Source organism: Acromyrmex echinatior, chromosome 11, assembly GCF_024713525.1.
Source record: "Acromyrmex echinatior isolate Ae372 chromosome 11, ASM2471352v2, whole genome shotgun sequence".
In the NCBI taxonomy this organism is placed as follows: Eukaryota; Metazoa; Arthropoda; class Insecta; order Hymenoptera; family Formicidae; genus Acromyrmex; species Acromyrmex echinatior.
In genome coordinates this window covers 6,459,267-6,480,996 of record NC_141862.1, presented here as the reverse complement: position 1 = coordinate 6,480,996, position 21,730 = coordinate 6,459,267, and the positions used below count along the sequence as shown (strand labels likewise).

Below are 21,730 nucleotides of genomic sequence, written 5' to 3'. Positions count from 1 at the left end.
TTAAGTTCTCTGACTCTATGCGTCGTGCGTTTATTTACGGCCGCGTAATTTGCATGGAAATAGAGAGAAGCACGGTTTGAGGAAGTCGCTTATTAGTAGCAACCAGGATATTATCAGCACGATGCCATTGACATCATTACCGTAATTCCCATCGTTTCACTCAGATAGTGAGAATCTCTAACCAGAATGGATGATGTTCGCTTATATCGCATGGATTATTTGCAAATTTATTAATTTGTATTGTAAATTAGGCGCCTTTCAACTTTCAACGACGAGTCAACCCAATTAATCTTGTATCAAATTCTATTTTAGATCAATATTTTAACAGAGATTTATTAGTAAAAATATGCAACTAAGCATGTGATCAATGCTTCTGTTTGAAAAAATTTTGCTAAAATATCTATAAATTTAGATAAATCTGAAAATAATTTTCATGAACATCAAAAATAATTAAGTAATTATTATTGTGATAATCTAACAAAATTATTTTCAGATACCTAAATTTTTAAATACTTCAGCAAAACTGTCCTTTCCATGAAAGAGTCGAATCTCTCAGAAGCTAAACTAATTCTCAAAGGCTCAATTAAGAATTAATTTCAGACATTAAAAAAAATATATACATATATATAGAAAAATATATACTTTCTTTTATAATATCAAATGTTTCCTGGAAGGAAAAAATTGTAATTATATTAATTCCGTGTTTTCTCCGCGTTCCATTTGCAGATATTGTTTCAGCGCTCATGGCGGCTCGGTCAACGAAATTATGGGATTACGTGTGAATGTTTCCCCGGCTACGACCGAAGTCCTATATCGTTCTTATCCAATTTCACGACTTCGTCATCTTCCATCGTGGTTGTGGCTTCGTTTTTTTCCTTTTTATTTCCCGTCGACATTCGCGACAACCGGCTCTTCTGGCCGTATCGCGCCCACATCAACGATCGATATTTAAGAGATAAATAAATCCCTCAGACAGTTGGATACGCACGTACTTTTATCCTACTTAATGTATATTCAAACTATAGCCGCTTTGCACCACGACGCAATTTATTTAACGCTTGCAAATTATTTTCAAACTTCCATCATCAGTTATTAAGCGATACAAAATTTATTTTCTGAACGATATCTCGATATCCATTTTTTTTATGAATTACATTAATTTCCTTCGTAAGACGAGAAAACTAGTATAGTGATGTTGAAACAGTGTCAGGCATTTAAAGGCAAAGAATACAATAAAAAATAATTTAATTATTTATATAACAAATATATAACATATTATTTATTTAACAAATGTTACTCTCTCAGGAAGAGGTTTTAAAAGATATTAAAAATAAATCCCCGTCGTCTAGAGAATTAAATCAATTCTTTAGATGAATATTCATAATTCTTTCAACTTAATTTGCACGGATTATGATCGAATGCTTATACATTCGCATTTGCAAATTTCCAAATTATTTTATCTATTATCTCAGTATAATGAATATCTCTGAGTATAATGAATATATCTCTCAGTATAATGAATAAGTATTTTCTTTTTAAATCAGTAATGTATTTGTACTTTGTTTTTTACGTCTAATTTTCGTCTTTAGACCTAAAAGTATATGATATATTCACAGACCATCGGTACGCGTGAGTGCGAGACTCGCGAAGTTGCGTTAATGATCTTTAGTATACAGCGGTGAGTCCCGGAAGACGTGTCGCCATAACGTTATAACGCAATCCATGAGGCCATGTCTAATATTTCAGATTGGAGAACCAATGGAATTTGGCCTTTACAGACAGGTTCCTTTGAAAACACCTAATGACCATGTATCTCGTGCAGGCCGAGTACTTAAGTTACCGACGCGCGAGGGGGCACCATAAATATATATGCTCGTAACGCGCCATCGTTCCCGAAATTTATTTCCGTTGTCCTTTAAAGGCAGATCGCCAAACCTGTTGGAGTTATCATGAACGTTACGAAGAAGATCTTTGTCTTAAAAGACCGAATACAAAATCGAAAGTAAGGATTTCTTGAACATATTTCTCAATATTAAAAACAAAATATATATATATATATATATATTTTTTTTATTATTTATTTGTAATAAATTAAAACAGAATTATAGCCAGTATAATATGTTGTATACATACAAATAAATCATACCAATGTTTTAATATCCAATGACTTTATTACATGCTGTGTACATGCTGTGCCATAAAAACAAAAGTGTTTCAATTTATCATTTTCGAGCCGTCATGCAGCATCATGGATTAACTAACTGGAGTGTAGAGCAACACTTTGAATGTTTTCATTTTAACGTAACGGGCAATTAGCGCAAATAGCCATCGGGGGAAGAGTGAGGGAGGCTAGATTCGCAGCAAGGTCAATGATTTTCCGACCGCGGACCGATGAACTTGCGAATTGCGCCAATGTACGTACACCGAGGTCCGGTCATGGAGTCGGGCCTCGACGTGGCGACGAGAGGGCAAGAGAGAAAGAGAAGAAGAGAAGGAGAGAGAGAGAGAGAGAGAGAGAGAGAAAGAGAGAAGGCAAGGTCGTTGCCTAGATAACAGTTGCAAGGTACAGTTGGTTCGCATGCCTGCAACTTCGGGGGAAGAGGACAAAGGGATGTAAGGAGAGAAAGGGCGGTTGAAGGGATCGATGTGGCGAATGCAAGGGAACGGAAAGGAAAAGAGAAGAAGGGGAGAGGGAGGGGGAGAGTGTTCGAATAACGAGTGCAAAGGGGCCCTATATAAAAGGACAGGCGAATGGATAGGTTAGAAAGAGAAGGGTTGAAAGGGTTAGAAAGATTTATGCTATCGGCGTGATATCTCTTCTTTTTTTCTTTCGTTGAGCCGCCGCTGTGGTTAGTATTAGAGGAACGACGCGACGCAAGAACGCAGTGATGTAAGAGAGATGTACCTAAGGGGCTTCTCTTCTTCTTCCTCCTTCCTTCTTCGACACGACCGTGAGTCCGACCTCTTCCCTCTCATTGCCTCTCACCCCCTTTGGCCCTTTCCACGCTCCTTTACCTACCGTATACTCTCGTACCCTTCCACCCTGTACGTATACTCTCCTCTCTTCGATCTTTCAGACGCGAACCAACTCTCGAGCTATATTCTCGAACACGGGCATATACACGTACGCGCCCGGGCCCACTGAATTTAACGTGGCAGGTGCCTGCTGAATGGACGCGGCTAGGGTCCCGCAACGGTCCCCTCCCCCCCCCTCCTCCTCCTCCTCCTCCTTTCTCTCTCCTTACTTCCCGATGCCGCGTCGTTTCTCTGCGTATCTGACTTTCTCTGTCTTGCCTATCTATGGCCGGCTCCTCTCTGTCTTCTTCTTCTCCCCCCTCCCTCTCTCGCTCTCTCTCTCTCTCTCTACCCCTCTCTGATGATGGCCGCGATCGCTCTTGCTTGCATTATGGCACACAAGAAACGCTCGACGAGCGCTCTCAATCATTTACAGAGAGTCACTCTGCGTCAACGAGCTCCTCTTCTTCTATCTTCCTTCCTTCCTCCTTTTTGCTGTCTGCCCTTTTGCTCTCTGCACCGGACCGACGTCGGTGTCCGTGACGGTTTTGTTCTATCCGTCGCTGTTTCACGGAATCGCATGTAGCGGAGAGCGATCCGGGTTCGTTGTTACCTGCCCGGCGAGTCGTGCCGCTCTCGAGAAAACAGGTGGAGAAGCAGGTACGCGAGCGAGAGCCTGATAGACTACGCAGTGGATCGCGAATGAACGGCGTGTCATTCCTCGGGATACGAAGGGCGAGGCGGAAACCGCTGAGGAATTTGGGTGCAAGGTAGCTCGAAACGAGCGGTATACACGTACAAAAACCGGCAGACATTCACCTGTTTCATTAGACAGGAATTAGCGTAATCTTCTACACACGTAACTACCGGCATGTACACGTACCGTTTTTAATGTTGCTTATCCGACAATCTCGGAAGATCAAACTCGGAAGATTAATCAGATGGTTTCAAACGAGAATTTTTTAAGTTTTTATTAATTATTATATGATTGCGAAAGAAATCGTAGAATCTCCTCGACGAAAATGTTACGAAATTGATTAATGATTTCTTATGCTTTAGAATGGAAAATAAATTTTCCATATAAATTTTCCTCGTACTCGATGTATAAAAACATCGAAAATAAAATCGAGAGAATTGCATACGTTCACAAGATCATCACATTATGGTCGATTCTATAATTTCTATAATTTCTTCTATAATTTAATCTATTCGTCAAGTTTTTTCGTAATTACAGTGGACAGTGATGGACAATTTAATTAACTATTATACATTAGCGTCAATTGACATTAGTAGAGGGGCCAGTTCTATCTTTATTAGAGAAGAGGATCGCGAATCCGTTCTCGTCTCTCGAACAATGCGGCTGCTTCGGGAGATGAGAAAGTACGAGCGAGGAGGAGAGCGCCGGCCAGGATCGGGCAAAGGTAAAGAGAGAACGCAAAGAAGAATTGTGGGAAAGGAGAGAAAATTGCAAAACGACATACCGTGCGACCGCACACGCCGAGAGAATAATTCCATGGTGTGCGGCTTAAAGCCGCGCGCAATTTGGCCTCACGCCAACGTTTAAAATGTGTTACAACACAAATATCCTGACGGGAGTAGTTCATGTTATTTTTTTTTTTCGTTTAAAAAAAAGGATACAAAACGCAAAAATTACGCGATTAATTATAACTGTATACAGAATAACTATAAAAGAAAGGGGTAGGTAGGTTCTTTATCTAAATCTCACACTGTTAGAAATGTAACCACGCTTCCTTTACATGTAAATGAAGCTCGTGGTTGTGAACAAAATTCAAAGTAATGAATGATTTAACTAAATATTAAGTTGCAGTCGTTATTTATAATAAATGTAATGAACGTGTACATTAAATTTGTGAAATTTAATGTATTTTTAATAGAATTTCATAAATTTTCATGAAAAATATATTAAAATTACGTACATGTACACAAATATATACTTTTTAATTATAAATACATTAAATTTAATGTAATATCATGAGATTAAGTTCAAATTGTGTAACTTAAAAGTTAATGAAATTTAAGAACATTTCTAACAGTGCAGGAACAAAAACTTCCTTGGAAGAACTCTGTTCCTTGTTGCTTTATATTTTTATATATTAGGTGTTGGAATTAATTCGTAGCGTTTTACAAGTGATGGGAAGTACTTTCATTAATGTATTTTTTAATGCTCATGTGAAATAAATAACATTCTTTCATTAAAAAACGCTACGAATTAATTCCAACACCTAATATTTATATATTATATTAAATATTATATTCCCTGAAAATCATTTGAAAGCCAGCGCAAAATGTTGCTCGTAATTATCGGCTTTACGCACGATTCTTGTTCGTTTCGCGCGTACACGCGATCCTGCTTGCAAAGTGTGTTAATATGTGATTTACACGAGAAGATGGAATTATCGTCGCCGTCGATACCATCAGCCAAGAGACGTGGAAACGAGTCGTTGCGGTTAACACGTGAATACGATGCCACACGCTGCCACTTTGCGGGGAAAATCTCAGAGGTTTGACGTTCTTCGCAGAATGGAATCTCCAGAGTGGAGGAGGCAAGCAAGCCAGAACGTGCGGATATTAAAGCCGAAACGCGCGCGTCTCATATTCCCGAATGGAGAACTAAAAAAGCTGATCCCACAAATCGGATCGCGACTGAACAGGACACCAGTGTTTCCTCCTCCTCCTCCTCCTCCTCCTCGCAGGATATCTTCGCGGATTGATCGACAAGCTTAGGACAAAATATCGTGTTACAGTACCACACATTTACGAGGGATCATCTTTATGAACGCGAGAATGTCAATTTGAGAATTCCATGTATTTAAAAATTCGAAACTGATAGATTTCCAGAGACGTCAGCATTGTCAGCGTTTAAGTGTAATAAATTTACTTTTCATTAATTTTATTTCAGCCGTATTTTTGTGTTTTATTTACGTTTATAATATTTGATATATATTGTATAATGATGCTCTTTTATGATATTTTGAAAAATAAATTTTATCAACGTAGGCATGTTAGAATGAAAGTATGACTAGATTAATATTTTTATTCTGCAAACTTTGTGTTAAATTTTTTTTTAAACGCATATTTTAAATATTAATCTGCAATTAAAATAAAATATTTCATTGTATGTTTAAAATATAGCATGACATCTATTTAATCACTACAACTATGCAGAGAGAACGAATGTGTGGAAAACAGAAGCTCTATATCTGAAGAAAAAAACAAATATTTATATCCAAGAAGAAAAAGAGCCCTCGAATGTCCTCGAGAATGTATTCCTGCCGTTGATACAACACACCTGCCGCGGATCCGTAGATTGTATCTTAGATGTACTTATCGCGATTAAACACGCGTGCATCATTGTCGGTATTGGCGAGTAAGCGACCAAACGAATTTCAAAGAGTTTCATGCTTAAGTTCGATTTTCGTTGCGCTCTCGCTACTTTCTAACTTAACTTTAATGTTCCCCAGCTATGCAAGCGGGATTGTCCTCCTGTAAAGGACAAACCCGTAAACTCGTCTCGACACGAATCTTAATAATGCGACCTTGAATACCAGAGCCTTCGTGTTACATTCTCGTCATCGGGTCTCGATTCACTGACAATGCATCCGTCCGACTTGTTAGGATCGACAGGAATGTCGTGAAACGTGATAAAACAAAAGCCATTTTCGCTTCCAAACTGACTTTATGATATACACGTGACATCCTCAGAATGTAGCGCGTTGTAAGCTAAATGAACGGCCTGTTAGTCTAATAATGATAATAATGATGATGGAGGGAGATAGAACACGTGGTGGAGACACGCGCGTGTTTGTTCGATCGAAAAAAAAAATAGGTCGTATAAGCAACGTTAGGCGGAGATACGAAACGACCGAAACGACATGACCGAATTTTTACGGCGATGACGTAAGGCACAGACTAATCTCGTTCGTGACCTCATTATTACGTTCCTTTTTTTTTTCTTCTTTCTTTATTTCGCGAGTTACGTAGGGCTGACAGCACGCTATCTTATTGAACTTGGTCGGCTGAAAGTAGATGGAGATCGCGATGATGTCGCGACTTTTCTGCCATGGCATGAGATAATAAAGTCCTACACACAATCCGACTAGTCCGACTAGTCCTACAGTCAAAAGTTTAGTTGATTTTTTAAATGGCATGTAAATAGTTGCGACAGTCTTGCAATAATTCCTGCCTATTTTCCTGTTATTCTAAATAATGTATGTCAAGAAAAGACTTTTAATAGCAGCTACCGCACCGTTTCTAAATTATCGAATCTTATCGATGTAAAATATAATGTCGAATTTATATCAGTACGTGAGTATATCGACCAGATTTTTCACAGCTGCAGCTTGGCGGTCTAAAAATGTCTTTCACCAGAAATTAGAATGCTTGTAATATGATGTACTAAACTGGGCCATTGATTTTTGAGCGTGGAAATTAATTATTATTGATGAAAAGAATAGCTACATCTACACCGAATTTTACCTCCGAATGAAATGAAGATTAACACGATGGATGTCATTATTGAAAAAGTAGACGAGACGCATCTATTTCAGTACTATAATTTAATATACTTATAATAAATTATAAGTGTAATAATAAAAAAAAAGGTTAACGAGAGAGAGTTATTCCACAATTCTTATTAGTGTATATTAACTAAAACGATTTTTTATTCTCCATCTGTACATTCATCTTCATTTGATTAGAAATCGAAATGAGAATTGAGAGGCCGCAATCGAACGATACGATTTCGACGCGAACGTCGCGTCGCGCTTTTCAACATTCGAGCGGAACGCGCTAACGGAACATCCATTAATAAATTTCTCAATAAGAATTGATTGACGCACAAAAAGCGGCTCCCTTGTGTTCCGCGCACAAAAGAGCAGAAAAGACGCAATGATACGCGAGGCTCCGTCACGCGTGTTCGCGCGCTAACGAAACATTTTTACGTTCTCTCACGTATCATGGAACGGCCGGCAGACGTTTGTGACATTTCAGCCTGACGAATGCGGAAAGCGTGACAGATGATCCAGGAGAGGAAAAAGAAAAGGGAATAGGAAATGGGAAAATGTAGACCTAGACGGAATTTTCACGTTCGTGCATTTATGCGGTACAGAAGTCTGGACTCACGAAATTATACCGGTTTCGGTATGCCGAGAGGAGCTCGAGTCTCGAGACGAAGAGCAGAGCGAGCGAAACGGAGAAAGAGAAAGAGTGAGAGATTTCCGCGCGTCTATTCGCGGCAATTTGGCGAAAGGAATCGAAAACGTGCGCTGCCTCGGGAAAGAGATAGTGATAGCTTCAAACAGATAGAGGTGAGGAAGGAGGAAGAAAGAGAGGAGCAGCGAAAGGGCTACGGAGCCGTCCCTGGTAAGCGAAACCTGCCAGGCGGGCAGCTAACTCACCTCGTGCCATATTCCGACAGGCTATACCGTCGTTTTCGACGACGACGACGACGACGACGACGACGACGACGACGCCGACGCCGACGACGAAGAAGAAAAGAAGACGAGATCGCACGTAAATCCTTCCGTGAAAAGATAGAAAAATCCTTATCCGACTTCTTTACGATGACAGAGCTCCTCTTCTTGCTTTTTTTCTTTTCACGACTATCTGTAGGCAGCACTCGCGCACACGTCTCTCTTTTCAAATTTTCAAACTCACATCACATACACATACACTTACACATCACACACACACATACATGCGCACGCAAACGTAAAACACACACTCACGGGATTCGTGAGATGCGCGCGCGGGAGATACGCGCGCACGTGAGAGGATGCTTGAACCAACAACCAGCCAACCAAGCAACCAACCGACCGACTAACCAGCCAGCCAGCCAGCCAACGGGGCTGCCCGCATACCGAACGCACGCCGCACACACGCGCAGACTCGACAACGGGTTTCTCACGGGGCGAAACGTCAACCGACTCCGACTCGCCACTCGGTTCGCGAGAGCGGCGCAGAGCGGCAGCTGCTGGTTCCCGTAGCCGCTGCACGTTCACACCGATTCACACGCGAACCGAACCGGCCGAGCGACCAGTACGTACTGACTCGACTGACTGAACCGACTCGCTAACGACCGTTTCGCGATGGCGGGGACCCACCGTAGGAACTCTCGACAGTCTCGACTCGTACTCTATTCGGTTTCTGTTAATGTAGATTTACTTCAATTTCGATTCAACTGACGCTTTATTATCTTTCTTTTATTAGGCCACAAATATATAAGAGATTAAGTACCGGGCATTGTAAATACTCGATTTCTGTTAATGTAGATTTATTTCAATTTCGATTCAATTGATGTTTTATTATCTTTCTTTTATTAGGCTCGGTTCCACAAATATATAAGAGATTAACTAACGGGCATTGTAAAAAGATAAATTGTAAGTTAAATCGAGATTAGAGATTAACTTTAATCTCGATTTAATTTATAATTTATCTTTTTACAACGTTCGTTTTTATTCCACTGTATAGTTGTTGAATTTTAATTATTAAATACTAACGTATTTCAGTTTTAAATTTAACTCTTCCTTGGTTTAACTCTTCATCTTTTTCTAGTTCTAAGAATTCGAAAAAGATAAATAGTAAGAATTAAACCGAGATTAATTAAAGTTCATTTACATTGATGAAAATATGGCACGAGTCTCATAAATCGTACTCAGAATCAAGTAAAATCAAAACTTATTTTTTTTAAATCGAGCCTTTTTTTTATCAATGATCGCTTTGCGACAGGGTGTCGATAGCATTTCGTCAATGGATATGAATCAACCGTAACTTTATTTTGTAATATAATCGCTTTTTTTTACAGCAGAATGTCTTGTTTTTTAGTGAAGTATAATGAATACACGTAAACGATAATATAATGCGTATGGATATTTATCGTAATCGTACATCAATCAAAAATATTAAAATTATATATATATATATATATATATATATATATATATATATAATTATTTTTTTTCTTCTGAAGAAGATAATTTACAACATACATCTTTTTTTTCTTTTTACCTTATGTCTTAGAGCTAACCGACGATTGGGTGCTTCTTTTCGAGTTCACATGTTTTACATGTGGGCGTAATAGCATTGGATCTTTTTTTTATCACGCATATTCCTCTATAAACAAGTTGTATGCCGTATGCTTCTCAATTATCACGCTACAAATTCCTAATTTGTATTACAAGACATATAACGCTTAATAATAGTTTTTATCCTACGATCAAGTTAAACCAACAAAGATACAGTGCACATCGGTTTGCAAGTTAAAGAAAGCCGTTGTTGCTTATTTATGCTCGGTATCTATAAAACATGAAAACCGTATTATAGAACGGATCGTCAAACCGTGCTCTTCGAATATAACGCGAATTCTGCCAATACTCCAATATATATCTCATTTACGTACAACATATGTATATGTATATTTATGTATACACGTGTTTTATATATATATATATATATAAACACACACATATACATATATATATATATACATACATACATACATGTGTATAAAATAATTACGAAATCCGTGCACCAAAAAGCATTCATTCCCAATGGATTTCAACGTTCGGTCGTTCCTTTATTGAGAATGTACAAATAACATACCTTGCTACAAGATTACAAGTATCAGAATATCTGAAAGCAAAAGGGATGATTGACTGTACTGTGAATACACTCTCGATCGATGAAGCCGAGAAAGCGAGTTCGTTAAATAGCGGCAATCTATATTTTCCATTCCGGGTTCCGTTCATGCTCCTAAGAAACGTCATAAAGATATTACGCGGTAATGAACTGTGTTGTGAATATCATCATATTGCAATCTACTTAATTAATAATTAGCTCGATATTTTAACAAAATTTACACGAAAAAATGACATCGACGGAGCTACAGTCGATTTCCTGTGTTCAAAGATTTTATAGTTTAGATTTTTCTTCTTCAACTGTTTTTCCTCTCTTATTCCGATTATTTGAATTTCTGCTCTTGAAAGGACCATAGTATACGATTTATTTATATGAAAATGTACTTGTGCATCCACTATTCTCGCCCTCGTCAAGATTGAGACATTATAGATACGTTATAGTTTAAATAAAAACAAAAGACATGTATTTTATAATACAAGTGCTTCTGTGCGTACAAAAGGGATGAAACGAATCGATTTTTATGTTTTGCGTTGAAATGATAATAAATGTCGATTCTAAATGTTTCGCTAAGTATGTAAGAACACTCATAAAAAGTACATGTCTCTTATTTGTATCTTTACCACAACATATCTACCAAAACTCATCAAGATTGGGAAGGCAGAGAGAGAATATTTGCAAGTGTTAATTTCTTCGTTAATCATATATTTGAAGATTTATTTTATTTCTATCACAATATGAATATTCTTCCAATTTAAATTTTTTATATACAAGATGCCAAAACAAGGTGTCAAATTCGGATCTTTCGTTTGACAGATTTGCTGTTCTATTAAACTATTTAGCATTTCTTGTTTCTAAACTACAGCCATGAAAATAATTCTTGGGACATGTGCATCATTACATCATTGACAATTTATATTTGGACAACTAATTGTGAAACTATCAAAGCCGTAAAACACACACACACACAACATGCGTGGAATTATAATTTCAATATCAAAAATTTAAAGAAAATATTGATATAATAATGCACTGTCGGGAAAATTAGTTCGACTATAATATTCTCCATTACTCACAAATTACCATATGACGCGATTATATGCTCACAGGTTGTGAGAAAGTAAATGAAAGCCGAAACGCGCAACATTTTCGTCCTATGCACGAAGAATTGAGTTTAAAGAGTAGAGGAAGAATAGTCGATTCCAATGATTTGAGAGCATAAGAAATTGACTGTACATAGAGTACATTGAAGAGGATACATGGACGAAGAACCAAGAAGAGAGATTCAAAAAGATGAAGAAATAAAGATCGCGAAACGAGTAGTAATGATTATACCATTGATATTTTCTATCTATCGTCTAAAACACAGACAAATCTGAATCTAAATAAGAAAAACTGCAAATTGAACGAGTGAGTAGCGTGTATTCCGTCAAGACTGAGAAAAAAGGGGCAGAAGAAAGAGGGAGGATATAAGTTTATAATTTTTGACAGCCAGTTACCTCAAATATCTCTTACGTTCATTAACGTAAGAGATAAATAAGGATAAAATTAAAGGTAATATTGGAATAACAGTATTGCAGATTGGTGGTTAGCTCATAGACACTTGTCCATTGGAGAGTAGTCTCTCAACGGCAGCGTTTATATCTCCGAACGTTGCAATTAACGCTGAAAAATAAAAAAAGGGATATTACATATCTTAGGCAGTAATTAAATGCAAAATATTTGAATAATATATGTTATGTTTTAAAAAATATTAAATATTCGTAATATCAGACATTAATTTAATTTCAACATTAAAACATGACATGACTGTTTGTGTGATCGAATCATGTCAGAGAAATAATGTATATTGATAAAGTTGTTCATTTTTTTAATGTAGTTCTTAAATAAAATAAAAGCAAGCAAGTAAAAAAATTAGATAGAAAAGAAAAACTGCGTTGTCAGGATGATTCTTACCTTGTAAATTAGCATCTCTATTAAGAAAACCCATAGCCGTAAGTTGCTCTAACTGTGCTCTATAACGTTCCTCTGGTGGAGGCACAGGTTGACCATCAACTTCTACACCTTGATTTAATGCCATTGCAGAAACCTGATACATATAAATGAAATATGATTTGGCATATATAAATATACTATACAAATATGTCATACCTATGCAAGATTAAGAACGTTACATAATATAAAAATGTCAAATAATTATGTCAAATAAATATGAAGAATGTCTCTTATTATATCAAATTGCTACAATTATACATATTTTTTAAATGCTCATTAAAGACTGTATTGTTTTGAAAGAGTGTTATATATTTAAATTAAATTATTTTGAGGATACTCTACTCTGAAATCGTTTCTCGAGAAGAAAATTGAATTATTTTAGAAATTAAATCATTGTTCTCTTACCATACGTGCCATGAACTGGGAAAATGCGTCTTGCTGATTGCTGTCCGATGATTGGGTAGTTGGTACACTGGAATTGGTGCCAGTCGTGTTCGGTGTTGTGGGTGCAGGTGGAATCGTAAGGCCCATACTAAAACACATACGTTTGCACTTATTTAATCATGCGTTATTAAAATATTAATTATAAAATGTAAAGCAAATGAATATAGCGAATATAAACGTAAACTTACTTTCTATATAAAGAACTTACTTCTCCACGAGTTCAGGAGCGACGGTACGCAATTGCTCCATACCCCGCTGAATTTGCATAATAGCAGCTAAAGCGTCAGGGTTGGTGACGACGCTCTGTATCTGCGGGTTTTGCATTTGTTGTATGAAGGCGGGCATCAACGTACGCATTTGCTCTTGCATCTGCGGATTACCACGGAGAAACGGATTTGCTGCAATTATCCGACTGGCCATCGCTGGATCAGCCGCCATTGCTTCCAATATGGATCTCGTATATGGAGCGTTCAGCATGTTTCGCATTAACTGCGGATTCTCTATCATCTGTGCCGTGAGACTCTGCATACCTGGTGAATCTAGCAGACCTCTGCCTTGATTCTGTTGTACCGTACCACTGTCATTCTGGCTTTGATTCCATGGGTTCGGCAGCGGATCCCGATTTTCCTGACCCTGTTGTGGATTTTGCGAGTCCTGATTGGAACTGTTTTCCACTAGAGCGGCGAAAGGATTGCGACCATTCGTTGCGGCTGCTAACATTGGCTCCTGAATATCACGATACATACGACGTAGAGCGCTATAACCCCCAGGTATGCTTTCTAGATTAGACAAAGCTCGATCGTGCGAACGCATCAGTTCTTGCAGCATTGATGGGTTACGTGCCAATTCCATCGTTTGTCTGAAAATTAATTTTCGTAAATAATATTGTGCAATGTTGCACAATTGACAAATATATAGTTTCCAAATTGTAGTTTAAAATATTGACTCTGCAATTACTTAAAGAAATAATAATTGAAAAACTTAAAAATAAATGAAAAACTTAAAGATATAAATGAAAAACATTTCAAAGTTAAGAAATATATAGCTGGAAAAATTGTAATTGGTCAATTGTAATTGGTTTTCAATTCAATGGAGAAAAGAAATTTGATTAGAAATAAATCTTTGATTTAAAATTAATCTTTAAATACTGCGCAATATATGATGTGATTCATAAATCAACTTCGAGAGGTTGAGAAAGGTTAAGAAAGAAATATGTAGTTTGACTATTGTATGCAAATTAGCTTTTAAATAAATTCTAATTACCGTTTAAGATTACCTACCGTAAAAGTTCAGGGTTATTCAACATGTGACTGATTTCTGGGTTACGTTGCATCAATTCTTGCATTTGGGGATTGGCGGTGACCAAATTGCGCATATTCTCAGGATCATTCATTAAACTCTGAACCAATGGATTATCGAGCACTTGTCGCATCGTTTCTGGATTTGAGAGTAATTCCCGTTGCATGCGTTGCTGTAAGTCTATGAAATTAGCCGAGCCTAAGCCAAGGGACTCTAATCCCATCAATCCCCCTAAGCTCCCCAAACCAAATGGACTGGCGTTAACATTAGCTGTAATTTATACATAATTGTCAATGTAAATATTATTATACTTCTTCGTGCAATATAAATATTTATGTTTGCAAATTTAAAACTAAAATATTCTCAATTAAATAATCCTTTTTAATTATAGATATTAAATTACATTGTAATTCTAAATACAAAAGATCTAATCTAAGATATATTGTATTTAAAAATTTTTTAAGTTATAAATTAAATTGTTTTTGCATATTTTTTAGAAATTTTTTTATATACGTTATAAAGTATTCACATGTCATCTGCAGCTCACAAAAATTATGTTTTTTATTCTGATAGTCATCTGCATGCAGAGATACATTAATAATAAGAATGTTTAGAGAACACAGAGTACTCCATGACCCATACATTGTTAAATGTTCCATAGTATCGCAGCTTAATTTTATCGTTGTATTCGATCAAAATTCAAGTTGTGCTCAGTAGAATACCTTGTGGTCTCGAGGCCGAGTTGGACTCCTGATTCTGCGTAGTTGCGGTGCGTGGAGCCTTAATCACCAGATGCACCGCCAGGCCGTCCTTGATGTTGTGAGTACTGAGGGTCTCATGATCCTTCATGATCTTGCCGGCGAAGATTAGGCACAGCTGATCGGCCTGTGCGTTAAACTTCTTGGAGACTGCCTCCTTAAACTGCCGGCGTGACCGAATGAAGAGGGAAGGGGGAGGAGAGGAGGGGAAGGAGAGAAAAAGAAACAAACACAAGATTAGAGATGCCGAACTAACCAAATCAGTTTGACAGCTGATGCTTGGCGTAATGCCAAGGAGGCGGCGATTAGACCGCGAACGGCAGAGAGAAGGCTCGCTGTCGCCATCGTCATTGCCCCGCACTTACTTCTTTTATCGTCGCATTCTCCTCGATCTCGACGGTCTGCTTTTCCTTCGGGGTTTTCACATTGACGGTGATCTTTTTCGGACCACCCTCCTGCTGGCCTTCTGCCATCTTGGATCGGTAGATGACTCGTTACTTTCGACGCTCGCGCGATACTCGGTACGCGGTACGTGGTACGCTCGCTCGCGCTCGATCTATCCGTCTCTCTTTGTTCTTTCCGCTTCTCTGTCTCTCTCCCTCGATCTCACGACCGCGGAATTGCGCACCGACGACACCGCGACACGATAGGACACGACACGACACGACACGACGCGACGACGACGACGACGACGACACTCCCTCGCTCTCGCCCTCGCTTTCGCCACGCGATGCGATCCGCTAATCCGTTCAGTCCGTTCACCGTTGCTTGCGCCCGACGCAACGGCGAGGAACTATTACAGAATATATAGTAGCGAAAAGTGAAACTCTCCCGATTCCACTAATTTCTAGCTCCAGCGTGTACGAAATTCAACTGCGCATGCGCGAGTTAAAGCTCATGGCACATGTATGTATACATATTGGGTCATCTAAAAAGTATCCGCGGTTTTTTGTCACTAGATGTGTGTTGATGGTCATATATCTAGTGACAAAGTACCGCGGATACTTTTTAGATGACCCAATATATTATTGTACATACAAAAATGTAAAGAGGGGAGTACAAACTATTGTATAAGGGGCTCCGTACAATAAAAGAAATAGGGAAAGTTATGCTGCATGTGAAAGCAGCCAAATGCATAAAAAAATGTACCAATCAAATTGTTTGTTTCTTTCCTTTCCATGAAATAAAGAACTCTGATTGGTTGAATTTCTTATGCTTTATATAAGAGTCTGTGCTATGCATTAGGGACTCCGCACAATAAAAGGAACAGAGAATAGAGAACAGAGAATAAGAATTTTAACCTATCAAAAGTAATGCATTGTGGAATACACAGTTTCTGATAGATTAAAATTCTTATTTTCTGTTCTCTGTTCCTTTTATTGTGCGGAACCCCTAAAAATTTGAACCTATCAGAAATCATGTATTGTGGAATACACAGTTTCTGATAGGTTAAAATTCTCATTCTTTGTTTTCTGTTTCCTGTTCGTTTTAGGCTAATTCTACAAATTCTGTGCTCTTTGTTTCTTGTTTCTTGCTGTTTGTCTCTTGTTGACCAAAAAGGCGAGAGACAAACAGAGACAAGCAACAGGAAACAGGAAACAAAGAGTACATTGTAGAATTAGCCTTATTGTACGGAGCCTATAATTTTATATATATATATATATATATATATATATATATATATATATATATATAAAACTTGCGTCAATTAATCAAATTGTATCAAATTATATCAGCTACTACACCTTAATGTGTCTTAATGCTAACGCTAGATGCTCATTTTAGACGTTAAAATAAGTCGCGTGATTGACGCTAAAAATTAGTGTTGAGTGTCAACATAAAAGGTATTTTTATTCTAGTTGAAACAATTTGATTGACGCAAATTACGCTGCATGTGAAAGCAGCCTTACGGCTGCTCTCTAATGCTATGCAGTTTATGTCATTATGTGGGTAGCTCTTAAATTTAAATGATTTTAATTGATAATTAAGGGAGCTTTCCAGCAAGAAACACAAATTGATACAAGAGTCATTCTGTCCTTGTTAAATAATCAGTAAGAAACAAAAAAAGACGCAATGACTCTTAACGATTTGTGCCTCTGTTGGAAAGTTTCCTAAGGCTACGTTTCAAAACTTCCTCTCCAAGGAAAATTTCACTCGAATATAGTACACGTTACGTATACTATAGCACATAGAGGAAGTTTTGGAACGTAGCTTAAGCAGCCCTTGTACTACCCTCAACAGAAAAAAGAATTCATAGGCCGGTATTTATAGTCGATTCTTATTTCAAAACCATCTTAAGTACGGTTTTAAAATGTCACAAACCAAGAGGGCCGCATTAGCGACTTAAGATATTACTTAAGATGATCTTAAAATAAGAACTATGAATACAGGCCATGAGGTGAAACATAGCGCACAATAGCAACAACCAATCAAATGTTCCCCAATATGTACTTTCCTACGTATAATAGATCTGGTTATACTGGAACAGCTAATGAAATGTTTTTCAAATTCAAATTGCGTATCCACGCAAGTGCTTCACCTTATTAATTTCATCATGATTTTATGTTACTTATCAAATATTAAACAAGAACAAATAATGACTGCGTTCAACAGAGAAAACTAATCAGTTAGCGCTTAGTAATTCTTTAATATGATTGGTTGGATGATTCCTAAACTCAGCGAAGTCTAAAGGTAAGAATCAATTATATTAAAGAATCACAACGCAGCCAATGCTCATGAGAGTCGTGATGTGAGCGAACCAGGAAGTTGTGACTTGTGATTATTGTGAGTTATGAGAGTCAGGTAGAACGCACCTGATGTCTTTGGTTCTGATCGTATTTTCGATTTCTCAAATTAAAGCCAATTGAAGAAGAAAAATAAAATTACATACAAATTGATATAAATGTCGTGACTGTGACTCGTGACGCTCGTGACTCGTTGAAAATTCATGTCGCTATAGGAAAAAAATCCTATAAAAAAAATCGTCAAGAGAATCAACAAACTCCAAACATGGTAAGAGAACCGAAGAAATTGATGATTTTACCAGAGTAACCAGGGAAACGGCAAATATATTGCCAAAATTTGTTTCCCAAATGAAGAATAATTGAGGTTAACAATTTAGCATGACACTGGATGACTTTTCAGTTTCAGTTCGGGTTTAACATGTTCCCGGAGATTCCGCGGCCCTTCAACACTCAGTACAAATGCTTCTCAGTGTCGATGTTGCCTGGAACTTATCGTCAGGATGTCGAACGCGGCGGCAAAAGTGAGTACCAACTGGTAATTAGACAATAACAGGAAGAACATTTTGCATTTTGATCTGTTTTTTTTTTTAGTAATCATGCCACCATCTGCCTTGGAGCAGCTTACAAGGCTCAATATTATTTATCCAATGTTATTCAAACTAACCAACAAGAAAACAAATAGAATTACTCACTGTGGTGTACTGGAATTTATCGCTGATGAAGGAAAAGTTTATTTGCCTTATTGGGTTAGTGAAGAAAATCTATCATATTTATAATAATAGATGAATAAATTATTTATGTTTTTTCTCATAGATGATGCATAATCTTTTGCTGGAGGAAGGCGAATTACTGAATGTAGAGAGTGTATCATTACCAGTTGCAACATTCTCTCGTTTTCAGCCACAGTCAGAGGATTTTCTAGATATCACAAATCCAAAGGCTGTATTGGAGAACGGCCTGCGCAGCTTTGCCTGTCTAACTACAGGCGATGTGATTGCAATCAAATATAATCAAAAGATTTACGAGATGTGTGTACTAGAAACCAGACCTGGTCCAGCAGTTAGTATCATTGAGTGTGACATGAATGTAGAGTTTGCTCCACCAGTAGGCTATAAAGAACCAGTACGAAAGCCAAAGAAGGAAGAAGATGAGACAGAGCATCTGGCCGATTTGATGCCGGCGCAGACTGGCTTTGTACCTTTTCAGGGTGAAGGTGTCCGGCTGGATGGTAAAAAACGCAAAGACATGCCCAAGCAGGAAACTGTATCTACCAAGCCGACCTATGTTCGCGGAATACCCGATTATGATTATCAAATAGGTACTCTTAGGTTCCTGCGAAATATAAAGCCAGTGAATAATAAGGAGGTAAGAATTTTAGTTAGAGTTCTTTATAACATATAGAATTATAAATAAAATTTTGTCTCGAACTTTGTCGTGTAATGCAAAGCTATGACTTTAATTCATGGCAACTTCACATGGCATTACACGTGATTGTATTGTGATTAATATATTTTTATATTCTTTTAGACAAAGGATCCAGACGAGTTTAAGGCGTTTACTGGCGAAGGGTTTACACTTCTAAGAAAATCCAGAAAATAATAGAATAACGAGCAATTATTTATTTTTAATTTATAAATTTATGAGAGAGAATGAATCAAGAATTTTGCCAGAATGAATGTTGAATTATCCGAATTACTATTTTAATAAGATACACGTATGTTTTTATTTGTTCTGTTATATATTTGTCATAAGCAGAAAAAAACATTGTTTCGTCTTTCATATTATGTCTTTCTAGGGAAATAAAGAAATTAAATAATAAACTGTGTATCAAACGCTATATAGGCGATAATTCTATAGAATTTTATATAGATATTATCAAGAGCAACTTTTTTCAAAGTGATTTGTCCATCAATTTACTTTTACAGAGAGAACTTATTTTATATATAATAGTGATATAATTTTATTTACAAATATACGAATTACGTTTAAATGCTAATTAATTAATTAATTAATTAATTAATCTGAGACAAATTAAAAGTATTTGACAAATATTGAATATTCATGCACATAATTGCATTCTTAATAAATTTCGGGCTATAATATAATAGATACATTCTGAAAATTCTGATGGTTCTAACTTTTCTTATATTCAATTCTTTCCACTTTAACTTCATCTCCGACCAGTTGATACACATATGTAACCACCGTTGAACTTTGAATGTCCATCAATACGAATGATGGTATAACTGACCTAAAAACAAATTATTATTAAAAAAGAATTCCCATAGAATTTTCTTATTACACTAATCATTGTAAATGTGTTCTCTGTTTTTCAGAGAAAATAATTTATACATTAACGATTAAAATATTGTATCAAATAATTAATTTAAAAATAGATTTGTAATAAAAAAAAAAGAATATTTGTTAACTGAATCATTGAAAATATATTTATTTTCAAAAATATATTCATATACTTTAATATTTTTTTATATTATTTTTAGATCTTTTTGAAAAGAAACTTACGTATCTAGAGGATTGTAAGCTCCAGTAGCTGATCCAGGATTGATATAGAATTTATTTTCATGCTCATAGGCTTCAAATTTATGTGTGTGTCCAGATATGAGAATATCGACATCTAATTGTCTCTGTATCAAAGCTAAAGATTCTGGATCACCCCATGGAACCACTTGATGCCCATGAGAAAGTCCTATTCTGAACTGACCTACAGTAACTACTTTCTGTTCTGGATAATTTAGATTCTGTAAACAAATAAAATCTTTTTGCTTTAATCTGCACATAAATAATATTTGCAATTATGCAGTTTTTTGTAATTTAACTTAATCAATAATGATTCTATTTTTCTTAATTTTATTTGACATATCTAATTGTCCATACTCATTTTTACCAATGTAATTTAATTTTAATCTTTCAACTTAATCTTGATTAATATTGAACCGAAGATTATAATTAATTTATATTGGTAGAAAAGACAATTTTTTTTACTACATTTTAATATTATTCCATGCTCTTTAAATGATTAAACAAAACTGTTGGATGAATATATACCTCATCGAAATCTCCTCTGACTACATGTACATCACTGGCTAATGTCTTGAGATAATCATAGGACTCTTTTGTACAAAGATTGCCAGTACATAAGATATGCTGTATTCTTCCTGGTACTAGCAGTTTTTTGAATTTACTTGGGAGGCTACTACATCTATGTGGAATGTGTAAGTCTCCTAATACCAACACAAGCTGAAGAAAATTTGTTTTTGTAATCACTTTCAAATAAAAGATTTTAAAAGCTTAGTATGTGTAGTTATATTAAATAATTATCTTTTTCTAAGTAAAAAATATGTATATATTTTTTAAAGTTAGAACTTTATGGGATAAAAATTGACAATTATAAATTATTGAGGTAAACTGAAATAAGTTTATTAAATAATAATAAAATATTATTTATAAGCAGAAAATGATTAAAGAATAAAAAATTTAGCCATAAGATTTTCTAATTACACAATACGAATTCAATGCATGTAAGAAATTATAAATTAATATATAATACTATATCTACTTTAAGGTTAGATTATTAAAACAATTTTCAATTTTTAGCATATTTATTGATTATTTATGTGTTACTTACCATGATTTTAGTAATTATTTCCTTTTGATATATTCCAATATATATAATCTCACGATATCAATAATTGCTATAATATAATGCACAAGAGGCTATCAGATGCTGAAACGTCAAACATGACACCGGAAGTGTACATACATTCATACATGGACGGAAGTCAACATTCGGCACGTTTTCGA

General features: G+C 36.3%; 4 protein-coding genes across 6 annotated transcripts in view; 1 reads left to right on the top strand and 3 right to left on the bottom strand.

Annotated features, from left to right (window-relative positions):
- The window catches only part of LOC105150339 (uncharacterized), a 35,375-nt gene extending 25,713 nt beyond the window's left edge, over positions 1-9,662 (bottom strand). Inside the window, exon 1 of one of the 2 annotated variants that reach the window (XM_011063353.2) lies at positions 8,433-9,662. The gene's annotated coding sequence lies outside the window, so the exon portion shown is untranslated. Of the gene's footprint in view, positions 1-2,905; positions 3,209-8,432 lie in introns of those variants that run through there. The other variant, XM_087411569.1, reaches the window with a different exon arrangement.
- A 922-nt stretch (positions 9,663-10,584) lies between these two features.
- On the bottom strand, positions 10,585-16,041 carry Ubqn (ubiquilin). The gene is made up of 7 exons (XM_011063354.2): positions 15,530-16,041; positions 15,129-15,327; positions 14,388-14,676; positions 13,316-13,966; positions 13,069-13,195; positions 12,625-12,757; positions 10,585-12,333 (listed from the first exon to the last, which is right to left on the bottom strand). The coding sequence occupies exons 1-7, from the start codon at positions 15,635-15,637 to the stop codon at positions 12,257-12,259; spliced, it is 1,584 nt and encodes a 527-aa protein (XP_011061656.2). The 5' UTR covers positions 15,638-16,041; the 3' UTR covers positions 10,585-12,256.
- Positions 16,042-17,871: 1,830 nt separating this feature from the next.
- Ufd1-like (ubiquitin fusion-degradation 1-like) lies at positions 17,872-19,728 on the top strand. 2 transcript variants are annotated; one of them, XM_011063356.2, is made up of 5 exons: positions 17,872-18,176; positions 18,309-18,429; positions 18,500-18,654; positions 18,722-19,273; positions 19,436-19,728. In XM_011063356.2, the coding sequence occupies exons 1-5, from the start codon at positions 18,174-18,176 to the stop codon at positions 19,505-19,507; spliced, it is 903 nt and encodes a 300-aa protein (XP_011061658.1). In that variant the 5' UTR covers positions 17,872-18,173; the 3' UTR covers positions 19,508-19,728. The 2 variants fall into 2 exon arrangements, with proteins under 2 accessions (XP_011061658.1, XP_011061657.1); XM_011063355.2 differs by lacking the exon at positions 17,872-18,176 and having other exon boundaries at positions 18,297-18,429.
- Vps29 (vacuolar protein sorting 29) lies at positions 19,628-21,720 on the bottom strand. The gene is made up of 4 exons (XM_011063357.2): positions 21,555-21,720; positions 20,975-21,166; positions 20,432-20,667; positions 19,628-20,159 (listed from the first exon to the last, which is right to left on the bottom strand). Exons 1-4 carry the CDS (start codon positions 21,555-21,557, stop codon positions 20,042-20,044), a joined length of 549 nt encoding a protein of 182 aa, XP_011061659.1. The 5' UTR covers positions 21,558-21,720; the 3' UTR covers positions 19,628-20,041.
- Between the last annotated feature and the right edge of the window lie 10 nt (positions 21,721-21,730).